This window comes from Grus americana, chromosome 11 (assembly GCF_028858705.1).
Source record: "Grus americana isolate bGruAme1 chromosome 11, bGruAme1.mat, whole genome shotgun sequence".
Taxonomy (NCBI): Eukaryota; Metazoa; Chordata; class Aves; order Gruiformes; family Gruidae; genus Grus; species Grus americana.
The window spans coordinates 5,906,143-5,926,384 of record NC_072862.1 but is presented as its reverse complement, the minus strand read 5'-3'; the positions used below and the strand labels follow the sequence as shown (position 1 = coordinate 5,926,384).

Sequence of the window (20,242 nt, the reverse complement as noted above, 5' to 3'; positions counted from 1 at the left end):
GTTTCTTTTGTTGGTTCCATCATCCAGAGGACCTAAAATGAACTCAAATTTTATTATAATTCACCTCACTTGAGTTCTATGTATGAGTTTCTATATTCAGAAATGGTCCCTACTTTCTGTCTACATCGTATATAGTGTTAAAGGCAAGATAAAAGTGGAGCACTTAGGAGTGAATAATCAGCCCTGCAGTACAACCAAGGAACCACCGCTCCGCTTTAAAAGCTCTGGAGGCTGTAGGGCATCGCCAGCATAACAGGAGTCAACGAAGTCCTACACCAGCAGAAGTTAAAAAAAAAAAAAAAAAAAAAAAAAAAGGCAGCAGCAGCAACAGGATGCATAAACAATATGCTGTGGTTTTAGGGACAAAATTAGACACACATCGTCCAGGGCTTTAAAAGCAGGCGCGAATGACGCTGCCACCAGCCTGCAAAGCTTGCTCTCGTGCCACGGCTGCCCCCGAGGGGCAGAGGGGCTGCTGTGGCTGGGGGGAGCCAGCATGGCCGCATCCCTGCCTGCCCTCTGCCCTGTAAGGTTGGTCCCGTGGTGGCACAGGTGAGGTCTGCCACCTCCCTCCCAGGCGCCTCTCCCACGCTCCCCCCACCATAGCTCTCCACAGCACAGGGGTGTGAGGTTCATGCCCGGAGGGTTTTGGTGTGAGCCTCATGGGCTGAAGGTCCTTGTCTATCTGCAGGTCAGACAGCCTCTAGAGGTGCGCCTGTGATTCGGTATTTATTCTATCATCAACACAACTATCAGCTAGTGTACCAGAAGCAACAGCTTTTCTTTGTAGAAGAGGGAAAGATTAATGACAATTTTCCATGCCCTGAATCTTACTGTTAGCCATTCGATGTATGTAAATAGCATGTTGTTTCCACATCTAATGTTCTAATAGTTTGATATTGGCGTTGAATCTCCAACACTGAGTGCATTTTCATTACAGTGTGATAACGGTATCAGAGAAGGTAGGTGGCAAAACCCACTGACGTTCAACACATGTTCTAGCAAATGCTGAAGAACACCAAAGTGTTGCTATTGTGGTTTGCTGAGCTTCAAGACTGGAATATCCTCATGACAGCACTAGCCAGGCAGTGGAAACCCAGAAACCTCAGCAGCTGGCACTGATTTAGAAAACAGAGAGACAAAATTGCATTTTTTCCTGGCGTTTGTGGAAGCCGTGAGTTTGGAAGAGGAATGTGAGCAAATACAAATGCCTGTCATATTTGTGTTGAAAGGAATTTCAGCTAAAGAATAGGACTAGGAGAAAAGCTACTGTGGCCTAAGGAAGGAAGGACTATCCTTCTTATCAGTGGAATTTGGGTGATGAAAAGCCAGGCACAAAGCAGTTGGAAGCTGTTGTATATATGTCATATTTGCAGATAATTTTGCCTGTGCAGAGTGGACTGAGCATCATTCGAAGGAGCCCTGCACCTCCAGATGCAGTGATTGAATTCAAGGTGTGTATTTCCTCTCTGTGAACACTTCTGGGAAAATTTTCACTCTGCAGAGAGCAGTGACAAAATAATTTCCAGGGATTTGGTGGTGAGAGCCCAAACTCAATGCTCTGTGGTGCTGTGCAGCATGGACTAACCAGCTAAGGGCTTGGCACATATTAGCCTCATTAGTCCCGGGTTACATTAAATCTATTAAATAGTGATTCCTTGCAAAGTCTTCTGGCTCAGCCGTGCTGATAAATCCCTGGAGCGACTGGCATGCTGCTCACCGGGTGCCTGTGCCTGGTGCTCTCTGGTCCTTCCCGTGCAGGGGAGTGTGGGCAGATGGAGCTGGGGCCCAGATGTAATGAACCAATGCAATATTTCTGAAGTAGCTCCTTTTTTGCCCGAAGGCAGCATGTGAAGTTCTCCTATTCTCTCTGAGCTGAATGTTTTCATGGTCTTAGATTTTGCTTGTCCTGCGGAAAAGATGGTGCTTTTATCTTTCTCCATTTTATGTAGTGGGCATCATCCAGCTGTAATGAAATTCCCATCTGGAATCGTAATGGCCTGACTCGGTAAATCCAGACCCAAACATCCTGATTGTTTTGCAGTTTCTGAGTGCTCCCAAAGCTACACCCACTGGTAATTCCTGGCATTTCAAACCCAGTGTTTTAAACATCTTGTATTTTCCATTTTGATTCCAGTCAGGGGGAAATGATGTATGGCAGCTGATCAGATGACAGCTTGCTTTAAGTTATTGGCTGATATCTTTATTTGCTCACCAGCCTCGTGAAGATATTTTGATTGCACTCTACTTGAGCCAAATCCTGCCTTTGGGAACTTGTTCTTAGCCTCTGTGCCTTCCTGGAGCCGGCTGAGCCTGACAGTAGGATTTGGTCCTGGGATGAAATAGCCTGAAGATTTAATGGGTCATCTTTTGAGAGGTCATACGTGACCCATCTCTCATGGGAAGCCAGGTCAGGAAATACCATACCCTGCTCTTATGTATGTGAAGTGGTTGGTGCATCTCCTCAAACCATAGCCCTTCTGCTCCATTGCCTTGCACCTCAATGCTCCTTTTGAGACTAATATCTGTGGGGATAAGGGTGCTTTTCTGCTTGAATTCATCATATCTTTTGCATTAAATAATGAGTCAAGACGACATGAATCCCTGTGCGTGCTCCCACCTCGTTCTCACAGGCAGAGTCCTTCACAGCTATCACGTTACCTTATTGTGCAATGTATGTATTGTTTTTGCTCTAGAAAGAAGTGGTGAGGGATGACGTCTTCTGGGGTTATAACAGGTGCCGCATCCTTGACCGGCTGCGTTTGGATGGCAAGGTGGCCTACGTCACAGGCGGAGGGCAGGGAATTGGAAGAGCCTTTGCTCACGCGTTGGGGGAAGCCGGTGCTAAAGTAGCCGTTGTGGATCTGGTCCTCGCAAAGGCAGAAGCGGTGGTGTGTGAGCTCGTCCTCAAAGGTAAGCACGGGACTGACCTGCAGGTCCTGCTGGACATGACCCAGAGATGAGTGCTGTAACGGGCTGCTTTCCTTGTTCAAACCTGACCCTTTCTCTGCTGTGCAATTATCTTTCCTCCAGCCCTGTTAGGGAATAGGTTAGAGCAGAGGATTTTCAAACAGCAAACACATGCTGAGGTCGCAAAGCTTCTCCTGCCCAGGCTGGATGTCAGCGTTATCTCAGCAAACAGTCATCAATATCACATCATCTGCAAGAGTTATTTATCAATATAAACTCAACTAGAGAGGGAAAGTGATCCAAACAAAATTCCTTGCCAAGAGTGCCCAAAGGAAACACAGCCGTGAGCCGTGACTGACAGGGACAGAGGAGGGCCACCTCTTCCAGGTGAGATCTGCATAACCTGCATTGAACAAACGGAGGTGGTGTACCTCAGAATAGATCATGCGGCAGCCAAGGCACCTCAGGCTTCACTGAGGATGGATGACAGACATGGCCCATGAACTTTTTAGCACATACCCCTCCCTGGCACCTCTTCCACACCTAATGTCTGGACCATGAACTGAAACACCAAAACAGGGTATAGGTATTGTCAGCATAAATCTCTCGTGGTGCCCTCAGACTGAAGCAAAGTCATTTTTCTAAATCCTCAGCTATTGTTCTTTCAAACATGCAAGATCAGATATAGGAACAAAATACTAATAGACATAACGACTGAAATCCCAAATAAGAGGTAAAATCCTCTATGAGCCACTTCTATTTTAGCAGTAAAAAACAGAAAATCTGACATAAAATTGAATTTCCCCTGGAGTCATGCTAAACTGCAATTGTAAAGGGGAGAAAGAAAACTGGAAATATAATTTTAATGAGAAAAGAAAGGAAGTTTTACTCATTTTATAATTCTTTCTGTCAGATTACAACCGAGCCTTCTTCAAAGTTCTGTACTTCATTGCCTCTAAAGGCAGAGCTTTACCTACAAAATTTTCACATTCCTGTTCGCATGAAATCACCAGTATTTGTTTCCACTCTGACTTCAGAAAGGAACTGGGCCATTGGAAACCATATTGTCCAGCAAAACCAGCCCCTGCAGGTGTATTTCTATCATCCAGTCTCAATCAGCTTCCTGAGGAGGGGGCGAGGGATGGTTCAGTTCTGGTTTTGATACCGTTCTGAGCCTCCACAGAGAACATCTTAAACAAAAGGTCTCATTCTGTACGATCCCAGCTCTAGTAAGCAGGAAACGCTTTACACTGAGTATCAGTGTAATGGTTAAAGCTTTGATTGCTGGTTTGATCCCAAATAATGACCTAGAAATAGAAAGTGTCCAGCTCCTATTACAAATTCTTGAGTCATCCAGTCCCTCCTTCCCTGAAGCTTTTCATTGTCTTACGCACTGAAGCCATATGGTCTTGGCACAAAGTGGCTGTGCCCTACAAGTTAACTTGCCTTTTGGACATTTTTTCACGGTGAGATCCTGCATATCAAGTAGAGCTATTCAGATAGAAATGGGCTACTTGATAGAGCCGTGAGACTTTGGATGACAACAGCCTATTTGAAAACTAACTTAAGTTATCTCCAGGGCATTTTCAGTAGGAGTTTGATCATCCATCCTTCAATGGCTGCCCTACATCTCTGCTCCTTCACCGGTGGGCTGCAAGCCCGGAGGAGGTGTGTGTGGGTGTTACAAAATGCAGTCTGAGAGGTCATGAGGCATAGCAAATATTATTGCAGTCTAAAGTAAAGAAAATCTCGCTTCTCAGTCTTTACACGTCTTTATCCTTTGAGGTCAAATATTCTCTATCAACTTGACCAGTGCAGCTGGTCAGGGCACATCTATTCCATCTCATGATAGTTTTTGAGGTTTCAAATTTATTGTCATTCCTTGTTGGAACAAAACCCAAACTTTGTAATGCTTTTGTGAAAGGGAATTATATCCAAATGCCCGTTTTTGGAAAGGATCTGAAAAGGTCAGGTTTTCAATCTCTTTCTCTCCAGAGGTAACTAGAGAATCTAGCCTGGACCTCAGAAGCTTTCCCTCGAAAACTTTTGTTGAAATCAATATGTTTCCATGAAACATTTTGGCTTCAAAGAAGTAACATACTCTGTTGGAAATAAATTTTTACAAAAAGGTTCAGCTAGCTTTACTCTCAAAATATTCACATGAGTAAATTGAAGCAATTGTAATATTAATACATATTTTTCCTGCTATAATAAGCACAAAGGAGCTGTGATTTTTTTTTTTTTTTTTTTTTAATTCCCTGCCCTCTTCGGTTGTGGATTTCTAACTCAAAGTTGGAAATGCAGTGCCCCATGTCATTCCCATCCTGATACTTTTTCAAAACATTTTGCTTAGCTTTCTTAAACCTGCTTTGCTTCTTATACCAAGGAGCCCTTTACCGTCTTTTGGGATGGTGCCATCATTTCATGATGAGTTTTAAACATCAGAACCTCTGTGATCTCAGTTTTAGCTTTGTTAGACAGCTCAGGTGTATGTCCCTTGGCTACAGAGGTCTTTGTTTTTAGATCCTGCATGAATACCTTTTTCAACAGTTGCTAATAGATCCTGACAGAACAACCAAAAATGATGAAACATAACCAAAAAATCCTAAGGGTTACCTTCCACTACATACCCCTCTGTCTTCAGGGGGAATTACTGCCTGTAACTTAAGGGAAGAATTAGTCTGATGGGATTTTTAAAATGTGCATTTTCACTGTAAACTATGCAAATGCCTTCCCCACAATGTCACTTCTGATCTTCTTGTCTTTATGCAATGTATTACTTCCATTTATACTGAGAGACCAGAGTTGAAGCCCGTGGCAGGGGGACCACGCACATGTCCCCTGCAGAAGGGCACCTCGGGCAGGTTTGGCACATCAATGCCTCTCCAGCACGGAGCCATTGGGCTCCTCTCCTGCCCCTCTCATCACAAAACTGCCTCCACGAGCATCACAGAACTAAACTGAGGACTGTAGAGATGCATTGGTATTGTCGTGCATGTAGCAGCATGGTCATGTCTTGGGTTTCTTACCTTTGGTTAAGTCTGCAGATTTTTAAGCTATTTTTCCATAGTTTATTTTAATTTTCTATTTATTTTTAACAGATGGTTTGGGGGGACAGTGGATAGACAGCAAGTGGTTGGTGATTCCCCCCCCCCCCCCGAGTGCAGGGATATCAGCTGAATTGATTAAGGTCAAGTGTGGGACTGTGGTTTGAAGTGAGCGTGCCTTCACTGCTTCTTCGCTAGACACTCCCGCGTGGCACCTTTTGTCTTGTTTTTATGAACTATCATATAAGATGAAGCCATAAATGGGGTGAGAGTTGGAGGGCAGGTGAAGAGCCTCATTCTGTTACCATTAGTAACACGCTTGCACCCATTTTGTCTGTAAATTGAATAAGAAAGATTGCAGCAGCTCCCTGTACGTTACATGTCTTGATAACAATTAGGAGGAGCAACGGGGGCTCTCTGGCTATTCTTATTCTTTCAGCATATTTAGCATAAAACCTGCGATAAAATAAGAGGTCTTGTTTTGTGGCAGAACGTGCATTCATTTTTGTAGGTGGCTCTATTTTGGGTCTGCCCTTTTCTCTGCCCTGGAGAGCAAGGGGAGCGTGGCATAGCTGAAGGTGAGAGAGGACATTAGCTCCCATGGCCCGGCGTGGGGAGCACCCCAGACCAGCATCACCTCGGGGCATGTGCTCTGGGGCTCCTGGGGACATTGGAGATCAAGAGGAGATTTTTCTGTCCAAAAGCCTCTTTCCTGCCATTTTCTTTAAGCATTACGGGGCAATTATTGCTTCGCCTCGCTTTCATGGAGCCTCCATCTCAACGCTTCATTTTTGGGAGAGTCTTCTCCTATTTTTCTAGGATAGGTTTAAGGCTTCTTTTGATATTTTTTTTTTTTATTGGAATGGTCTAAAAGAGAGACCAATGGAGAATAAATTTTCTGTTTAAATAGAAGTAAAAAAAAAAAATCATCTTGCTTTAACAGCTAGAACTCCTTACTTGTGCACCGTTTGCTTACAGACTGCTAATCTATGGTCCAACCCCAGTGGCTGCCTCCTTCCTTGTGAGTTAAGACCCGTTTCACCACAGCCCTTACTGGTATGGCTTTGTTGGACTTTCAGGATGGGTGTAATCCCATTGGCATCAGGTGCCTCAGTAGGCTGCTTATTTTGTTTAATAATAAGGGTACTTAAAGTCGATTTTGACAGTAAATTAAATGAAGCTATTTACAGATCAGCACTGGTGCAAAAGTCAATGCCTGTTTTTTTTCCAGGAAAAAGAAAGCACAACTTTTGCATGTTTCAAATCCAGTAAATCTCTTAACTTCGGAATGTTTGCTTTGTTCTGGCGGTGTAGTTTGCAAGAAGTAAGGCCAGGCACCACGACTACCATACCTATGAGCCTGCAGGTATTCCCAGTTAGCTCCCACCTGAAACTGGTTTGGTTTTGTCTGATGCTCCCAGCTGTCTGGGTGCTGTAGTTCACCCAGAGAGCAGGTTTGGTTTGGTGGTGGGTTTGTTTGGTTTTTTTTTTTTTTTTTAAATTGGTTTGATGTCTTCAGCATCTTGAACTAGGATAAAAACCGTCTGGATTTGAGCAAATGAGAGAGTCCTTTGCTTTATCTTGTTCCTGAGCTGTTGCCACGCTCCCAGGAGTGATGCTCTCGGGGGGACTGCTCAGGGACGGGAAGCTGCAGTTGCGGGTTTGGGCAGAAGATGGTGCAGTGTTCAAAGCTTCGTCCTGCCGGAGGGGCAGGCTCCGCTCCCGCACCGCGGCTTTATGTTTGCCTCCAGGGAGCAAACCTCGCACCAGTTAGCAACTTAGTTACGGCAGTAACGAACGCGCGTTTTGCTATAATTTTTGCTACAGTGAATTATTGTGCACATATATATATAAAATACATACATATATATATGAATTAATAAATAATCATCAGATAGATTCTTTTTCTTTCTCTATGAATTTCGGTACTGATTTCATCGCTCTTATTTTAACGCAGGGATTAAAAGTGTTGCCCTGGCAGCAGACGTAAGCAAACCCGAGGATGTGCAAAGGATTGTAGATACAATCGTAGCTCGCTGGGGCACAATTCACATTGCATGCAACAATGCCGGAATCAATCTCAACTCCGCAAGCGAGGATACTTCCCTAGAAGAATGGGACAAAACTTTTAATGTTAATTTGCGAGGATTATTTTTGTGCTGCCAAGTAAGTGCGAAATGCTGTACCGGTTTGTTTTGCAAACGGGTAATAATTTTCTAAGCATTTACTTCACCAAGATTTAATAACGCTTTATTACTAATTATCATAATAAAATTGGTCCTAGTTTTGGTGGAGTTAAGGAGAGATTTGCTTTGTATCAATTACAGATTTTGGTCGATATTTGCAAAAGCAGCTGGTACTTACTGGCTGCCCAAGCCCAGGCATTTAAGAATGCCCAGATTTTTTGGAGGCTGGTTATTTGACACTTCCTGAAAACCAGAAAGCTTTGAGGGCCCATTCCCAACATTAGTGACTATTTTGAAAAATATTGCCAACAGTGGAGAGGGTCTGAAATGGCAATGGGATTTTCCCTGCATCAGCCATTTTTATACCAAGTTTTTATATCAAGTGCTTAAAAAAAATGTGTTAGCGCATAAACTCTTTTGAAAAGTGAAGACTAATTTATTATCATGTCATTATTAGCACAATCACAAAAAGGGTCACTGGTCTTTCCTTTAATTTCTGTCACAGGCTGCAGGCCGCATTATGCTGAATCAAGGATATGGGAAGATAATTAACACAGCATCTATGGCAAGTTTAATAGGTGAGTGATGAGAGCTAACAGTTGTGCTTCAGAATCCATATTTTAATTACTACCGATGCTATTTGAATCAATTAAACCTGTATTGAGAAGGAGTAAATCACTGACATTTTGTATTAGAGGAAATGTACTACAAAATTTTTATTGATATCATTTTTCACCATTTATCTGTCCTCTACGTTTTAGAGCACTTATTACTTTTTATAGAAGAGGCGGAGTCACCTTCCCTGACTCCGATGCACTGATGGCATGGGAGAGGTGCTGGTGCACTCCCCGGCAATTTCAGGAAAACGCGTTTGAGTGCGGGAAGCTGTGCCCCTGCGATGTTTACAAGCCACCCGAAAGCTTTCGTGTCGGTCTTCGCCCTGGTACCCGCGGGTTTTATTTCATTATGGTTGCCAACAGGTGTCTCCACCAACGCTGCTGAATCAGCAGTGTCGTCAAAAGCACCAATAAACCATTGTAACATATGGAATGAAATCCCTACTGCTGAGCTAATCTGGAAGGCAGTTACATGCTGGTGAACTGAGGCCCATGTAACAAAAATTGATCAATTACACAAATTAAGCATAGCCCTTTAGGAATTTATTTTATTGGTCTGGACATCTGTTGCAGTATTGTCCAAATCCAAAAATCAAATGGTGCCTTGGGTTGCCAAGTTAGGCAAGAAAATCTAGTAGCTATAAAAGTACAACCGAAAACCCCTGTATTAATATCATGTCCATCTGCTGAATGTTACATAAATATGCAGTCTTTTTATTTTCCTTGGGAATAACATTTATTTTTACTGTGCCCAGTTTGACATTCTGTGACATTCTGCTCAGTTTATTGCACAGTAACTTTAAATGTTTCTTCAGAAATGCATTTATAATGTTGTTGTTAATCTTTTTTTCAAGTGTTTTTACCAGCTGTTTTACTTATGCTTAAACACAGGCACCATCCCTCCGCTCCAGCTTTGTAGAGTTACAAAATCTCCCAAAGAAAAACAGTTTTGAAAAGAAAGCTTTACATTTCAAATGCCCCAGACTTTTGTGCTCTGTTCTGCACAGCGGGGCTCTGGTTGGGGCTTGGGCTGTCACTGTCCACATCACCATTGCAAAGCAAAATTTACTGGGAGGTACTCCACCCTCGAGAAAGTTAGGAAGCTCTGGAAAATGGCACCAGTGGGGATCTGCTGGTTTGGCACACTTGCTCTTGCAGCCCAGAATTGCTCTCTGCTGCTTAAGGAGAGGCATTTCCCAGCTTCTCCATCGGGCCTTGGCACAGTTCTGCTGAACTGGAGGTGATGCCATTCCACCACGCATCCGTCCCAACCCCAACTTGGGGCTACACCTCCCTGGCTGGCATGCCAAGTCCACTGAGACCCACATGGGCATCACGTTTGAGAGTGGTATCAGTCCTGGAGCAGGAATGAATGCTGGAAAGCAACCCTGGGAGCAGCCTGGAAGGGACATCCCAAGATACGTTTAAATGTCGTTGAAAGTTAATGCATGCTAGGCCAGAAGTGGAGAGATGAAGAGATGTGTTTACCTTCTGAACCTGTTTGAATCTTGGCATTGAAAAAATCTAGTAGTTATAAAACTACGACTGAAAAACCACGATGTTCATATCATGTCCATCTGCTGAATGTTAAATAAATATGTTGGTTGGTTGGTTATTTAAGTATGTTGGCCAACTGGCATAGTATGAAATGTTTCTAGAAATAGTTAGGGGATATTTTTTTTTGTTGTTGTAGGTTGAGTCCTTCCTCAGAGATACAGGAAAATGAGGAGACTCTTAGCAGGATAAGGAGGTTTTTGTTTGTGATTTTTCCAGATACACTGCTCAGAATCAGTTTTAATTAATTGAAGATAAGCTGCATACATTTTGCATATGTGCATTTTGATTCTGGTATTTCACTGGAATTATTCCAGACGTATGCTTCGGCAGCAGAGCCGAGGCTGCTGCGGCTCTGCGATTTGCACAGGTGTAACTCAGATCTGTAATTTTTACAGTGAATATCTTTAGTGGGAAGTGGTCTGGTCTTCTCTATCTGTGTGCACCTCTCATTAACATTACATGGCTGCTTCAAGGTCAGGCTAGAAGCCTTATGCACCGAACAACGCTGCAAAAGCATAGTGTCAGGTGTTTAAAATGTAATGCAGCTGGTGTTGGCAGCATTTTTATCTGCTTTGCTCCCATCTTCTCCGTCTGAAACAGGAGCGAGTGTCCTCGCACCCCAGAAACCATACAAATTCAGATTTTTTTGGTGACACTGCTGGAGGCGTACCTTTATTCACAAGCTCTAGCCCTGTTTTGTGTGAGTTTGGTGGGTTGCAGATTTGCTCTTTTGTCCATAAGAGACCACCTGAGAGGGCGGCTTAGGTAAGGGAAGAGGAGGTGGTGCGGGGTGCTCAGCTGCAGAAAACCCACCCAGCGCCAGAGCTTTGCAATGCTCGTTGGCTTCTTCTTGAGCTCTTCTGATTGATAGGGGCCAAGCATCTCAGGAGAGGGAAATTTCATCTTCTGAATAACCTTCCTTAGATATTCTTATGAAGACAAAAGCATTTACATGGAAGGACTCTTGAAAACCTTGTCTGAGCACCCACCTGAAATCAGAAAGCTGGTTCTGATAGCTTGCAGCAACTTGCTGCTCTCACCCACGTGCGCTGGAGGTGCAGAGCTGGTGCCAAAACTCTTTTCCTCTTAGCAAATGCCGAATGATTTATCACAAACAGACATGTTTGGAAAGTTTAGCGAAGAACTGCTTTTGGGAGGTTACAAGGTTAACTACCGAAGTTGTATGTAACTTGGAGCTGATGCATGGCAATTAATCAAGAAATTACATTCCACATCTTTTCGAGAGCCCACACAGCGCGCTGCGTCTGGGGGGCAACAGGCACGTGCAGAGGGCAAGGCGGTTCTTCTGGTCAAAATGCAAATTATTTCATATTGAAAAAAATTAGTGCAGAATAAATGCTAGTAGAGGGGGGCCATGGTGTGAAATGCTCTTTGTAGCAAGCAAGAGGCCTCCGAATTCCGAGCAAACCTTCAGCACGTGCAGGAAAAAAACCACCAATTGTTGCTCCCATCATGTGTGTCCTTTAAATCTATTCACAGACATCTACGTTCAAGGCAAAGGTCCTTATTCGCTTGCCCAGTAATTTGCAGCAGGGCTTTTTGCTCTTTCAGAATTTGGATAACTCAATTTGTTACCATCTGTTTTTCACCCTTTAAACTGACATACTCCAACCCGATAGTTTTAGTCAATAAAAGCAGTTGTGGATATGTTGGGATACCATGGACGGTGGTGATCTGGAATTGATGCACCAGCTTAACTTCGTAAATTAAGACCAATTTAATTCCATCTCCCTGTGCTGCTCTTATGTGCTTTTATCAAAACGCTGTGGGGTTTGCCTGCCGTACCTGATGCACACGCGGCGATTCACCTGCTGCCAGGGTGCAGCGATACCTAACCCGCAGGCTACAATTGCCTGCCTTTGTGATTACTGATATTTAGCACTGATTTTCCCCACGTTCTCTGCATAAAAAAGAGTCAGCAACCTTGTGACGCTCAGTACCAATACGGTGCTGATTATGGATCAGTGCTTTGCACTGGATTTGTTTAATGAAATCATGATGGCAGGCAGAAAAGTCCAAGGAGAGAGACTTTGTGGGTGTAAATCCCAACAGCTGGACCGAGTTGATTTGACTCCCATGGGTTTAAAGCACTTTACTTCCACCGGGGATTTGTCCTTAAGTAGCTTTCCTGGGAACGCTGCAAGTGTGAGAGCTGGTGGAGGGGCAGAGCCACCCGAGCACACAGCACTAACAAGCTTGAACATTGTAATTAGCAAGCCGATCATTTTCCCTCTCTGACTGGCATGTGACATCTCTGAAACATTTTCAAAAGCTTCAGATTTTGAAAGTGGTGGGTGTTCTGAATTTTTGGGATGCACCTGTGCTCACATCCACACAAACACGGATTAGATAATATGATGTGTTTGCTTCAGACTGTGGATAATTTAAAAATTAAGGAGAATAATTTGTTCCAAGAAGCTCTATATAATGTTATATAAAATCTATTATGCACTTACATTATACAATATTATATATCATATTATGCTATACTATATTTTATTAATATTACAGTGTGCAAGTATTTTGTATGTAAACATACATATGTGTATAATATATGAATGTGCATGTGTGTATATGATTATCTTGAGAGAAGTCAAATATTGCATACGTATGTTTAATACACTGGTTTTGCCATTGCGCAAATATGGAACATTTTAAATGTCTTTATTTCTTTTTTTTTTTCCTCCGTCTTTTTTTCTCCAGTAGCCCAGCTGCTGAGGCAAAAACATTAGATGGCAAAATACAGATTTAGAGTTTTATGTTGTGGGTGGCTAAATCCTTGTTGCTCCTGCCTAGTGTCAGGGAAAATGGCAAATAGTTCGTCTCAATACAGGGAGTAGTGCCTGAGCTACCTTAATTTGCGGAGAATAAATAATTTTCTATTTCTGAATCCCTTCTAGTCCCGCACCCACAGAAGCAGTTGGCGTACAACACCTCGAAAGCCGGGGTCGTAAAATTAACACAGACATTAGGAACCGAGTGGATTGACAGAGGAGTAAAAGTCAACTGCATTTCCCCGTAAGTAAAACGCAGTCTCATTCTGAAAGTACAAAGAGAATGAAATGTTCTAAAAAGCTCAAATGAACAGTATCTCGGCAAATAAAGTTTCTAATTAGCAGGTGGATTGCATCCCTTTTTATGTTGTCTTTTCCTTAACAAAGGTTTAAATGCTTAGAACCAAGCCTGCTCTGTTGCTGTGTATACTCAGGGATTTAAGAAGAGGTTTTAGCATTTGATAATAGGTTTTCCAATAACGTGAAGGGTAGTTTTTAGCATTTCTCTTCCAGATGAAATATTTCCTTAGTCTGTCCAAGCCTTCTGTGGTTAAAGAAAAGGCTTTTGACACTTAATAGACAATACTTCTTTCCCCTTTTTACTTGAGACAAATATATAGGCACTTTAAAAGCCACATTGTACTGCTGTAATTGAGATACTGTTCAGCTCTGACAATCACAGGAGGCCAGGTGTAATTTTGTAAATATATATATATATATATTTATTACAAATTACATTTTCCTTATTTTTAGAGGCTTAAAGCTGTATGTTTTATTTTATGGTGTTTATTCACAGAGAAAAGTTTTCTTACCGCATACACTTTTTCTCTTCCTGTTTCTCACACATGTACCCACCACAGTCATTTTATTAAACAATTAACAGTGCATGATAGTGCTAAGCAGAAACCCAAGTGGATCGCGTTAATTGGAAGTGGTCAAATTCCGTAGACCATTCAAGTCAATCACAGTAAGTAAGAAGGGCAGGATTTTAACCCAGGAGTTAAATTGTAATAATGAAGATATAATGTACATCAAATTAGGGAAAACAAATTACATATTTCAATCCACAAAGTGGAGTAAAAAAAAAAAAATCACAGAGCTCAATGGCAAGTGCCTCTGTTTTTATTGTCGGTCTGCTCTCTGCTTCCTTGTGCTAGCTGTCTTCCTTATGATTATTTATTACTAATTATACCAGTGACTCCAGCCATCGCTCTATGGGATCCACAGATTCTTTAAACAGCATCTTACTTTGTAACGGGATTTTCCCCATGCCAATGCTATCAGCTCTGCAATAGTGTTCTCATGACTAGTGCTAGTGAATTTACACTGGCTTTCGGGAGCCAGGGAAGATGAAGGGAATTAGGGAAGCTCAGCAGGAACTGTGTCTGAAAACACAGGGTAATTGTTACCAACAGAGGTGGGACAGCAGTGCCATGTTCACAGCAATCACGGATGAAGAGGCTCTCAGATGAGGAATTACCTGTGTCTAGGGGGTTTACATAAATTTAAAAAATATCCACCGAATGATGAAAACTCATTGTTTTGTAGAAGTTGGAAACATACACTAATATTTGAAGAAGTTATGTTTCTGGAGGTAGTTGTCAAGAGCAAGGAGGAAAAAAATAGTTACGCTTCTCTTTTTCTATTTTTCAAGCCAAAAGGGGGTTGTATTTTGATCATGCCCACTTGTCTTAAACTCCAGCTCTGAGCTCAAAATCCTACGACAGGAAAGGGAGTTTTCTTTGGGCAGGAATAGCCAGAAAGGCGCACAGAGGACAAATGTCCCCCATTCTGGACAGAGTAGTCCCCACTAACGCGGCTGGGGACCCGGACTGAACCGCTCCGGGAGCCAGGCAGAGCTTTTCTCCCAGCAGTTCAGAGCTTTGGCTGAGCCCCTCGTGCCGGGGCTGCCCATGGAGCTCGGGGCAGTGTTTGGAGGAAGGATCCTACAGTGGTTCATATAGCTCGGCTCCCTCCTCAGCAGAGGCAAAAGCCACGTATGCTTGAGAGTGAATAAATATTCACATTTACCCTTCTGCCTATATGAGATGTGAACCTGCATTTCAGCGCAGATTTGGACCCATCCCCAGAACCGTGGAAAAAGTCCCATATGCACAACTCTTTCTGAGCACGGATGTCCAACCCAGCAGGTAGCCATCTTATAACAGGAGGGGATTTTGAGGAGTGTGAGGAGCACAGAGGTAGATAGAGGGCATGCTGGTACCCAAGATAATCTCTGGATAAATAAATATATAAGTGTGCCCTTAAGTCCTTTGCCCTTCCCACTCACGGTTGCATTAATGCTTTAAGGCACTCTCAGCATACCTCTGGCTGAAGCTTCAAACACTCCAGTCTGCCCTTAAACATTATTTCACCATGCAAACCTTTTGGCCTTTTTTTTTTTTCTTCCTATCTGGTCACTTTTTATCAACTTAATTTCTTAATGAGTGCATAAAACTTATGCAGAGCAATGCATAAAAGTTATCAATGCATAAAATGTTATGGCAGTGTCCTTAGGATAATTTATTGCATTTATAAAATTGAAGATTCAGGCTTCTCTCGCTGGCCAGGCAAGCCTCATGCCCGTGGGGAGAAGGTGGCGGAGACTCCCTGGATGCTTTGGCTGGCTCTGCCTGTTGCTCCATGCAGCAGCAAGCGTCTCCGCGTATCGTGGAAACTGTGCTCAGCCCTGGTGTCACCATCTAGTGCAATTGCCTCGTAGCCTGCTGCACAGCTGATGCCGTGCAAAATTAAGAAGGTGCTGGAGTCTTCCCAAAAGGGATGTGGGGGTCAGGCTGCAGAGGGGCCCTCGTGTGAACAGGGACCTTTACAGAGCACTGACTGCGGGCTGATGCCTGGCTGCCCACGGTGTGTTTTAGTCCCTTTCCTGGTCCCTGCACATGTGAAGTGTGTTGGGTGTGGTGGAGCAGGGCACTTTTGAGGGTCTCTGGTTTTTAGCACGTGCAGCATTGGAACACTTCATTTTCGTCGGCATTGCACTGAATCAATGTCCAGTTTTTGGGCTAGTTGCATCTCCCTGCTTGATTTGTAAGGCATAAAATGCCATAATGCCTAATGCCATAATGCCATAATGCCATAAACCTTTGGGAAGGGCAGCTGGAAGTTGATCTTCAGCTCAACCCACAGCCAGGTCACCTTGTCGAGGACCCCGTGAAACTCAGCCGGCCCAGGGGATGAACCATGTTCCCACCGATGGGCTGCAGGAATTTGCATTTGGGCTGCGATGCAAAGAGGCTTCATCCCCTGCGCGCCTGCTCTGCTCCCCCAGCATGGCGTGGAGGCAGCCGTACGGTGCCGTACCAGGCTCTTAGCCCGGTGGGCATGAGGAGTCAGGAAGCAGGTAGGGCAGGACCACCGCAGGTTTTGGGTGTACCCCATCACGGGGGAAGGAGAGGCAGAGCTGGGAGGAGAAGGAGCACCCCAGCATCACCTGAAGGCATCCCAATTAAGCAGCATTACTATCCCCGTTAAGCAGCAGTCGTTGCTGGTGAGTATCATTGGACTTAAATCTAATTCCTTGGGAGATGTCCCAATTAAGTGGATCTCTTGATTAAACACTTCCTGATTAAGTGGAGTGTACTTAACTCATTCAAATTAATAACTCATCTGAAAGAAATCAAGTTACACACAGATGGAATCTTTTTTTGCTCTCATTTGGGGATTGAGCGCACGTAACAATTGCAGTTAAGTATCTAGTAAGTGATATTTTTCCTAATGTGTCTCTCGAAGTGGAAATGTTTTAGGCAATTGGGTTTTTTGGTTTTTTTTTTTCTTTTCCTAATGTATCAAATTGTCCTGTGTATCAATAATAAAATATTGATGCTCATATCTAATGTTAAGGAACCAGCAGTTTGATATTACATTGACATGCAACAGAAAGTACTGATAGGCTCAGCACTGCATATGAGATGAGGTAGGGAATTAATGCATTGGCAGTTGTCTTTGCTGGAACTGGTTAGAAGCCAACTAAAATCTGCCTAAAAGGGTTCGACAACATTAAATTGCCCAACTTGGCACCAAAGCTTTCCCAGAAGATGTGTAGTATCAATGACATGCCTAATATTTATAGTGCCATCAGTATGTGTGTTTGCAACTTTTAAGTTTTGCGCTATATTTTTTCTCATTTATATAACAAAAATTTGTAATGAAGTTTTGTTACACGTTTGAATTTTTCCTACTTGAAGTGAACGCAAAGAAAGGTCCAGCGAGAGGCACAGCGCTGTGATTTACAGGTTGCAGTGATCAGACCAAAGATCGTTTTTCTGAACAGATTGAAAACTGTCCTCCTCTTAGTAAAATCTGTTGTGCTGGAGGACTGTGTGTCATATTCCCTAATCTGCATACCCTTGGGGTTAAAAACATATATGTAAATGAAAAAAAAAAAAAATCATCTGGATCTTATTCTGATCTCTGATAGTGTAAAGCCAGAATGATTATGTTGATGGTTTTGTAAGCACGGTGAGAAGCACGTAAGGGAAAGGAGTCCAACATATTTCACGTCTGCTGCTCAAAGCATGTTCCTCTCTGAAGAAAACCAGTTCTCGAGGAGTTTGGGAGAGCAGCGAGGGGTGAGAGTGGGGGGCTGTGCTTGGGGGAAATAAGTAAACTGTCTGCAGTCCTATACTCGAACGCGTTTGATTTTATTATGTTGCCAGAGCTTAAACGAGCTGCGTCGCTCAGTGTTTCTGAACTGCTCTGGTGTTTATTGACAATTACAATATAAAATAAAGCCGATATTTAAATCCTGCATGATTAGGGAAAACAGAAATGTTTGAGGGAAAGTCTGAATTAGTTCCACTTCGTAACAGAGTAAATAGCAGATTTCAGCCTTCATTTAAAACAAAAGGTAATACCCAGAATTCAGTGTGTCTCAAAAAATTATTTCCTTGGAAGTATAAATTGGGATGCCGATGAAGTTTCAGAACAAAACGAGTATTTTTTATACTTTGTTCATTTCATATTTATCACTAGCTTGTTTGCTAATTTTCATTTGCAAGAGGCAATTCTTCCAGCTAACTGGCTGCCTCAATGGGCCACTGATTTCTTTGAAGTGACAGTCTGTAAATATGCATAAAAAAGAGATGCAATTAGCGTGTGTGTGGTTCAGTGCAGCCTGATTTCATTGGCAAGTTTACCCACAGTGTTGATAAGCTACATTATCTAGAAAATTGGCCGCTGAAAAACAGCACCTCTGATTGCCAGCAAAGGTTCCAGATAACAGGGTGCTGAAGAGAAATATAATTGAGGTTGAATATGTTAACCAAGGTGTCACATGCTCCTTAGAAGCGCTAATTTATCAGCATGTTGGAATTTTTATTAACATTTGGAATGCATTTCTACCACACTAATGAAGTGGAATTGGCAGTTCAGGTTTTAGTTATTGTCATTTCTGAGAAGTTAAATGTAATTTCTCGTTAGACACAGTTATGTAAATATATTTGTTCAGGGGCTGAAAAAATTATACATTTTGCAAAATACAAATATGTTGTTAAGGAGGAGTATGACAAATCAGTCGCAGTTAAAGTCATAAAAACCAGCCAAATGTTCACCCTGCATTGTGATTTCCGGAGCATCGCTCATTTTTAGGGCACCTGAAGAAAATGAACTTAGCAGAGTTTTAATAAATGGCATAGTCACTCATGAACGTAAAAAAGGCAAGACAGGTAAGTGCGGTGTGAGTTGTCGGGGTGCTGGTTTAAGGGGAATTGCCTCTCTTTGCCTCTGCTTTTTTGTGTGGAAAGGCTCTGATGCCCAGAGGGGTGCTGGCTTTTGTTTCCCCTGGTTTTCGTCATATGGAAAGTCGGGCTGTTTTCAGATTCTGGGCTGTACGCAAACACGCTGTCTGACACGACGCCACGAAGCGGTGAGAAGAGAAAGTGGTAGAAGGATGGCAGTTCCCACGAGCTGTGACAGACCTGGTTCAAGGCGCCTTTGGTTCCAATGCCATGCTTGTTTTCTATTAAAAAAACCCAACAAACCAACAAAAACCCAGTGATTACAACAAGTAACCTAAAAGTGAGGGGGTACTGCTGTTAGCTCAGAAGACAGTATGTGTGTACTCACTTTACAGAAAACCTCTAAGCCTGCCTGGCAGCGGCGAAAGGCAATAGGAAAGCAGCACTACCAAAGTTTGTATCGTGACTTTCAGCAGAAGCAGAGCAGGTCTGACTTGTGCCTCTCCTTTGTGCTATTCTACCCTTTTCCTTTCAAATTAGCACCTCAAACACCTTTCCTTCTGGGGAAAACCCAGTCCTAATCTCCTGGTGCGTGTGCTCGTTGCAGGGGCATCGTCGACACGCCGCTCATCCGCTCCAAGGAGCTGCAGCCGCTGGTGCAGCGCTGGCTGGGGGACATCCCCGCCGGGAGGCTGGCTCAGGTGACCGACCTGCAGGCTGCCGTCGTCTATTTGGCCTCCGAAGCCTCGGACTACATGACAGGCCACAATCTGGTCATCGAAGGTGGCCAGAGCCTGTGGTGAGGGGCGTCCTCCAGGCTCCCCTCGCAGGGGCATAGGGCACTTTGGAAAGTGCGTGTTAAAGTTTAGCTTAGTCCTAGTTTTGGCCTGTGCAGCTAAGTGGCCAGCTAATATGAAATGATTGTTTTCTTCTTTTGGGTGTTGCTTTGGAGACTCATATAATGGGGGGAAAAAATAATAGTGCAATCTTTAATTTTCAACATTTTCATGTTCTTCACTATGCATTCAGATTTCTGTTAAATTACAATTTAATGATATAAATGCACATTTACTGCAGTGAGATTTGGCTATTATTTAGTTTAACAGGGGGCATTTTTAAAGCAATCAATATTAACTGGTCTGTGTAGTATATTGTTCTTAGGCATTTTTTTGTATTCAAGTTGTTCCAGTGACATCTGTGAGTGGTGAAAAACAGTTGGATGTAGTGTTAAAAAAAATAAATTAGTTCATTGCATTTCAACCTGAATGTTGCCATTTTATATTTACTGGTGGTGTTAGTTTTTGACAGTGTTTTTATACAAACACCCACATAAATGCCCCTGAAAGAAAAGTACTGCACTTAATAGAGAACCATGGTTGGTAATTATAATGGCTCTAATCCAAAGCCCATTGAGGTAAGTGGGAACTGCTCATA

At 43.0% G+C, this 20,242-nt stretch overlaps 1 protein-coding gene across 1 annotated transcript in view; it reads left to right on the top strand.

Annotated features, from left to right (window-relative positions):
- LOC129211492 (D-threitol dehydrogenase-like) overlaps window positions 1-19,906 on the top strand; it is a 30,363-nt gene extending 10,457 nt beyond the window's left edge. Inside the window, exons 5-10 of the mRNA XM_054838685.1 lie at window positions 1,377-1,454; window positions 2,697-2,913; window positions 7,915-8,123; window positions 8,649-8,721; window positions 13,239-13,356; window positions 19,416-19,906. Of these exons, the coding sequence (XP_054694660.1) occupies window positions 1,377-1,454; window positions 2,697-2,913; window positions 7,915-8,123; window positions 8,649-8,721; window positions 13,239-13,356; window positions 19,416-19,611 (891 nt within the window). The 3' untranslated portion in view covers window positions 19,612-19,906. The remainder of the gene's footprint in view (window positions 1-1,376; window positions 1,455-2,696; window positions 2,914-7,914; window positions 8,124-8,648; window positions 8,722-13,238; window positions 13,357-19,415) is intronic.
- The last annotated feature ends 336 nt before the right edge of the window (window positions 19,907-20,242 follow it).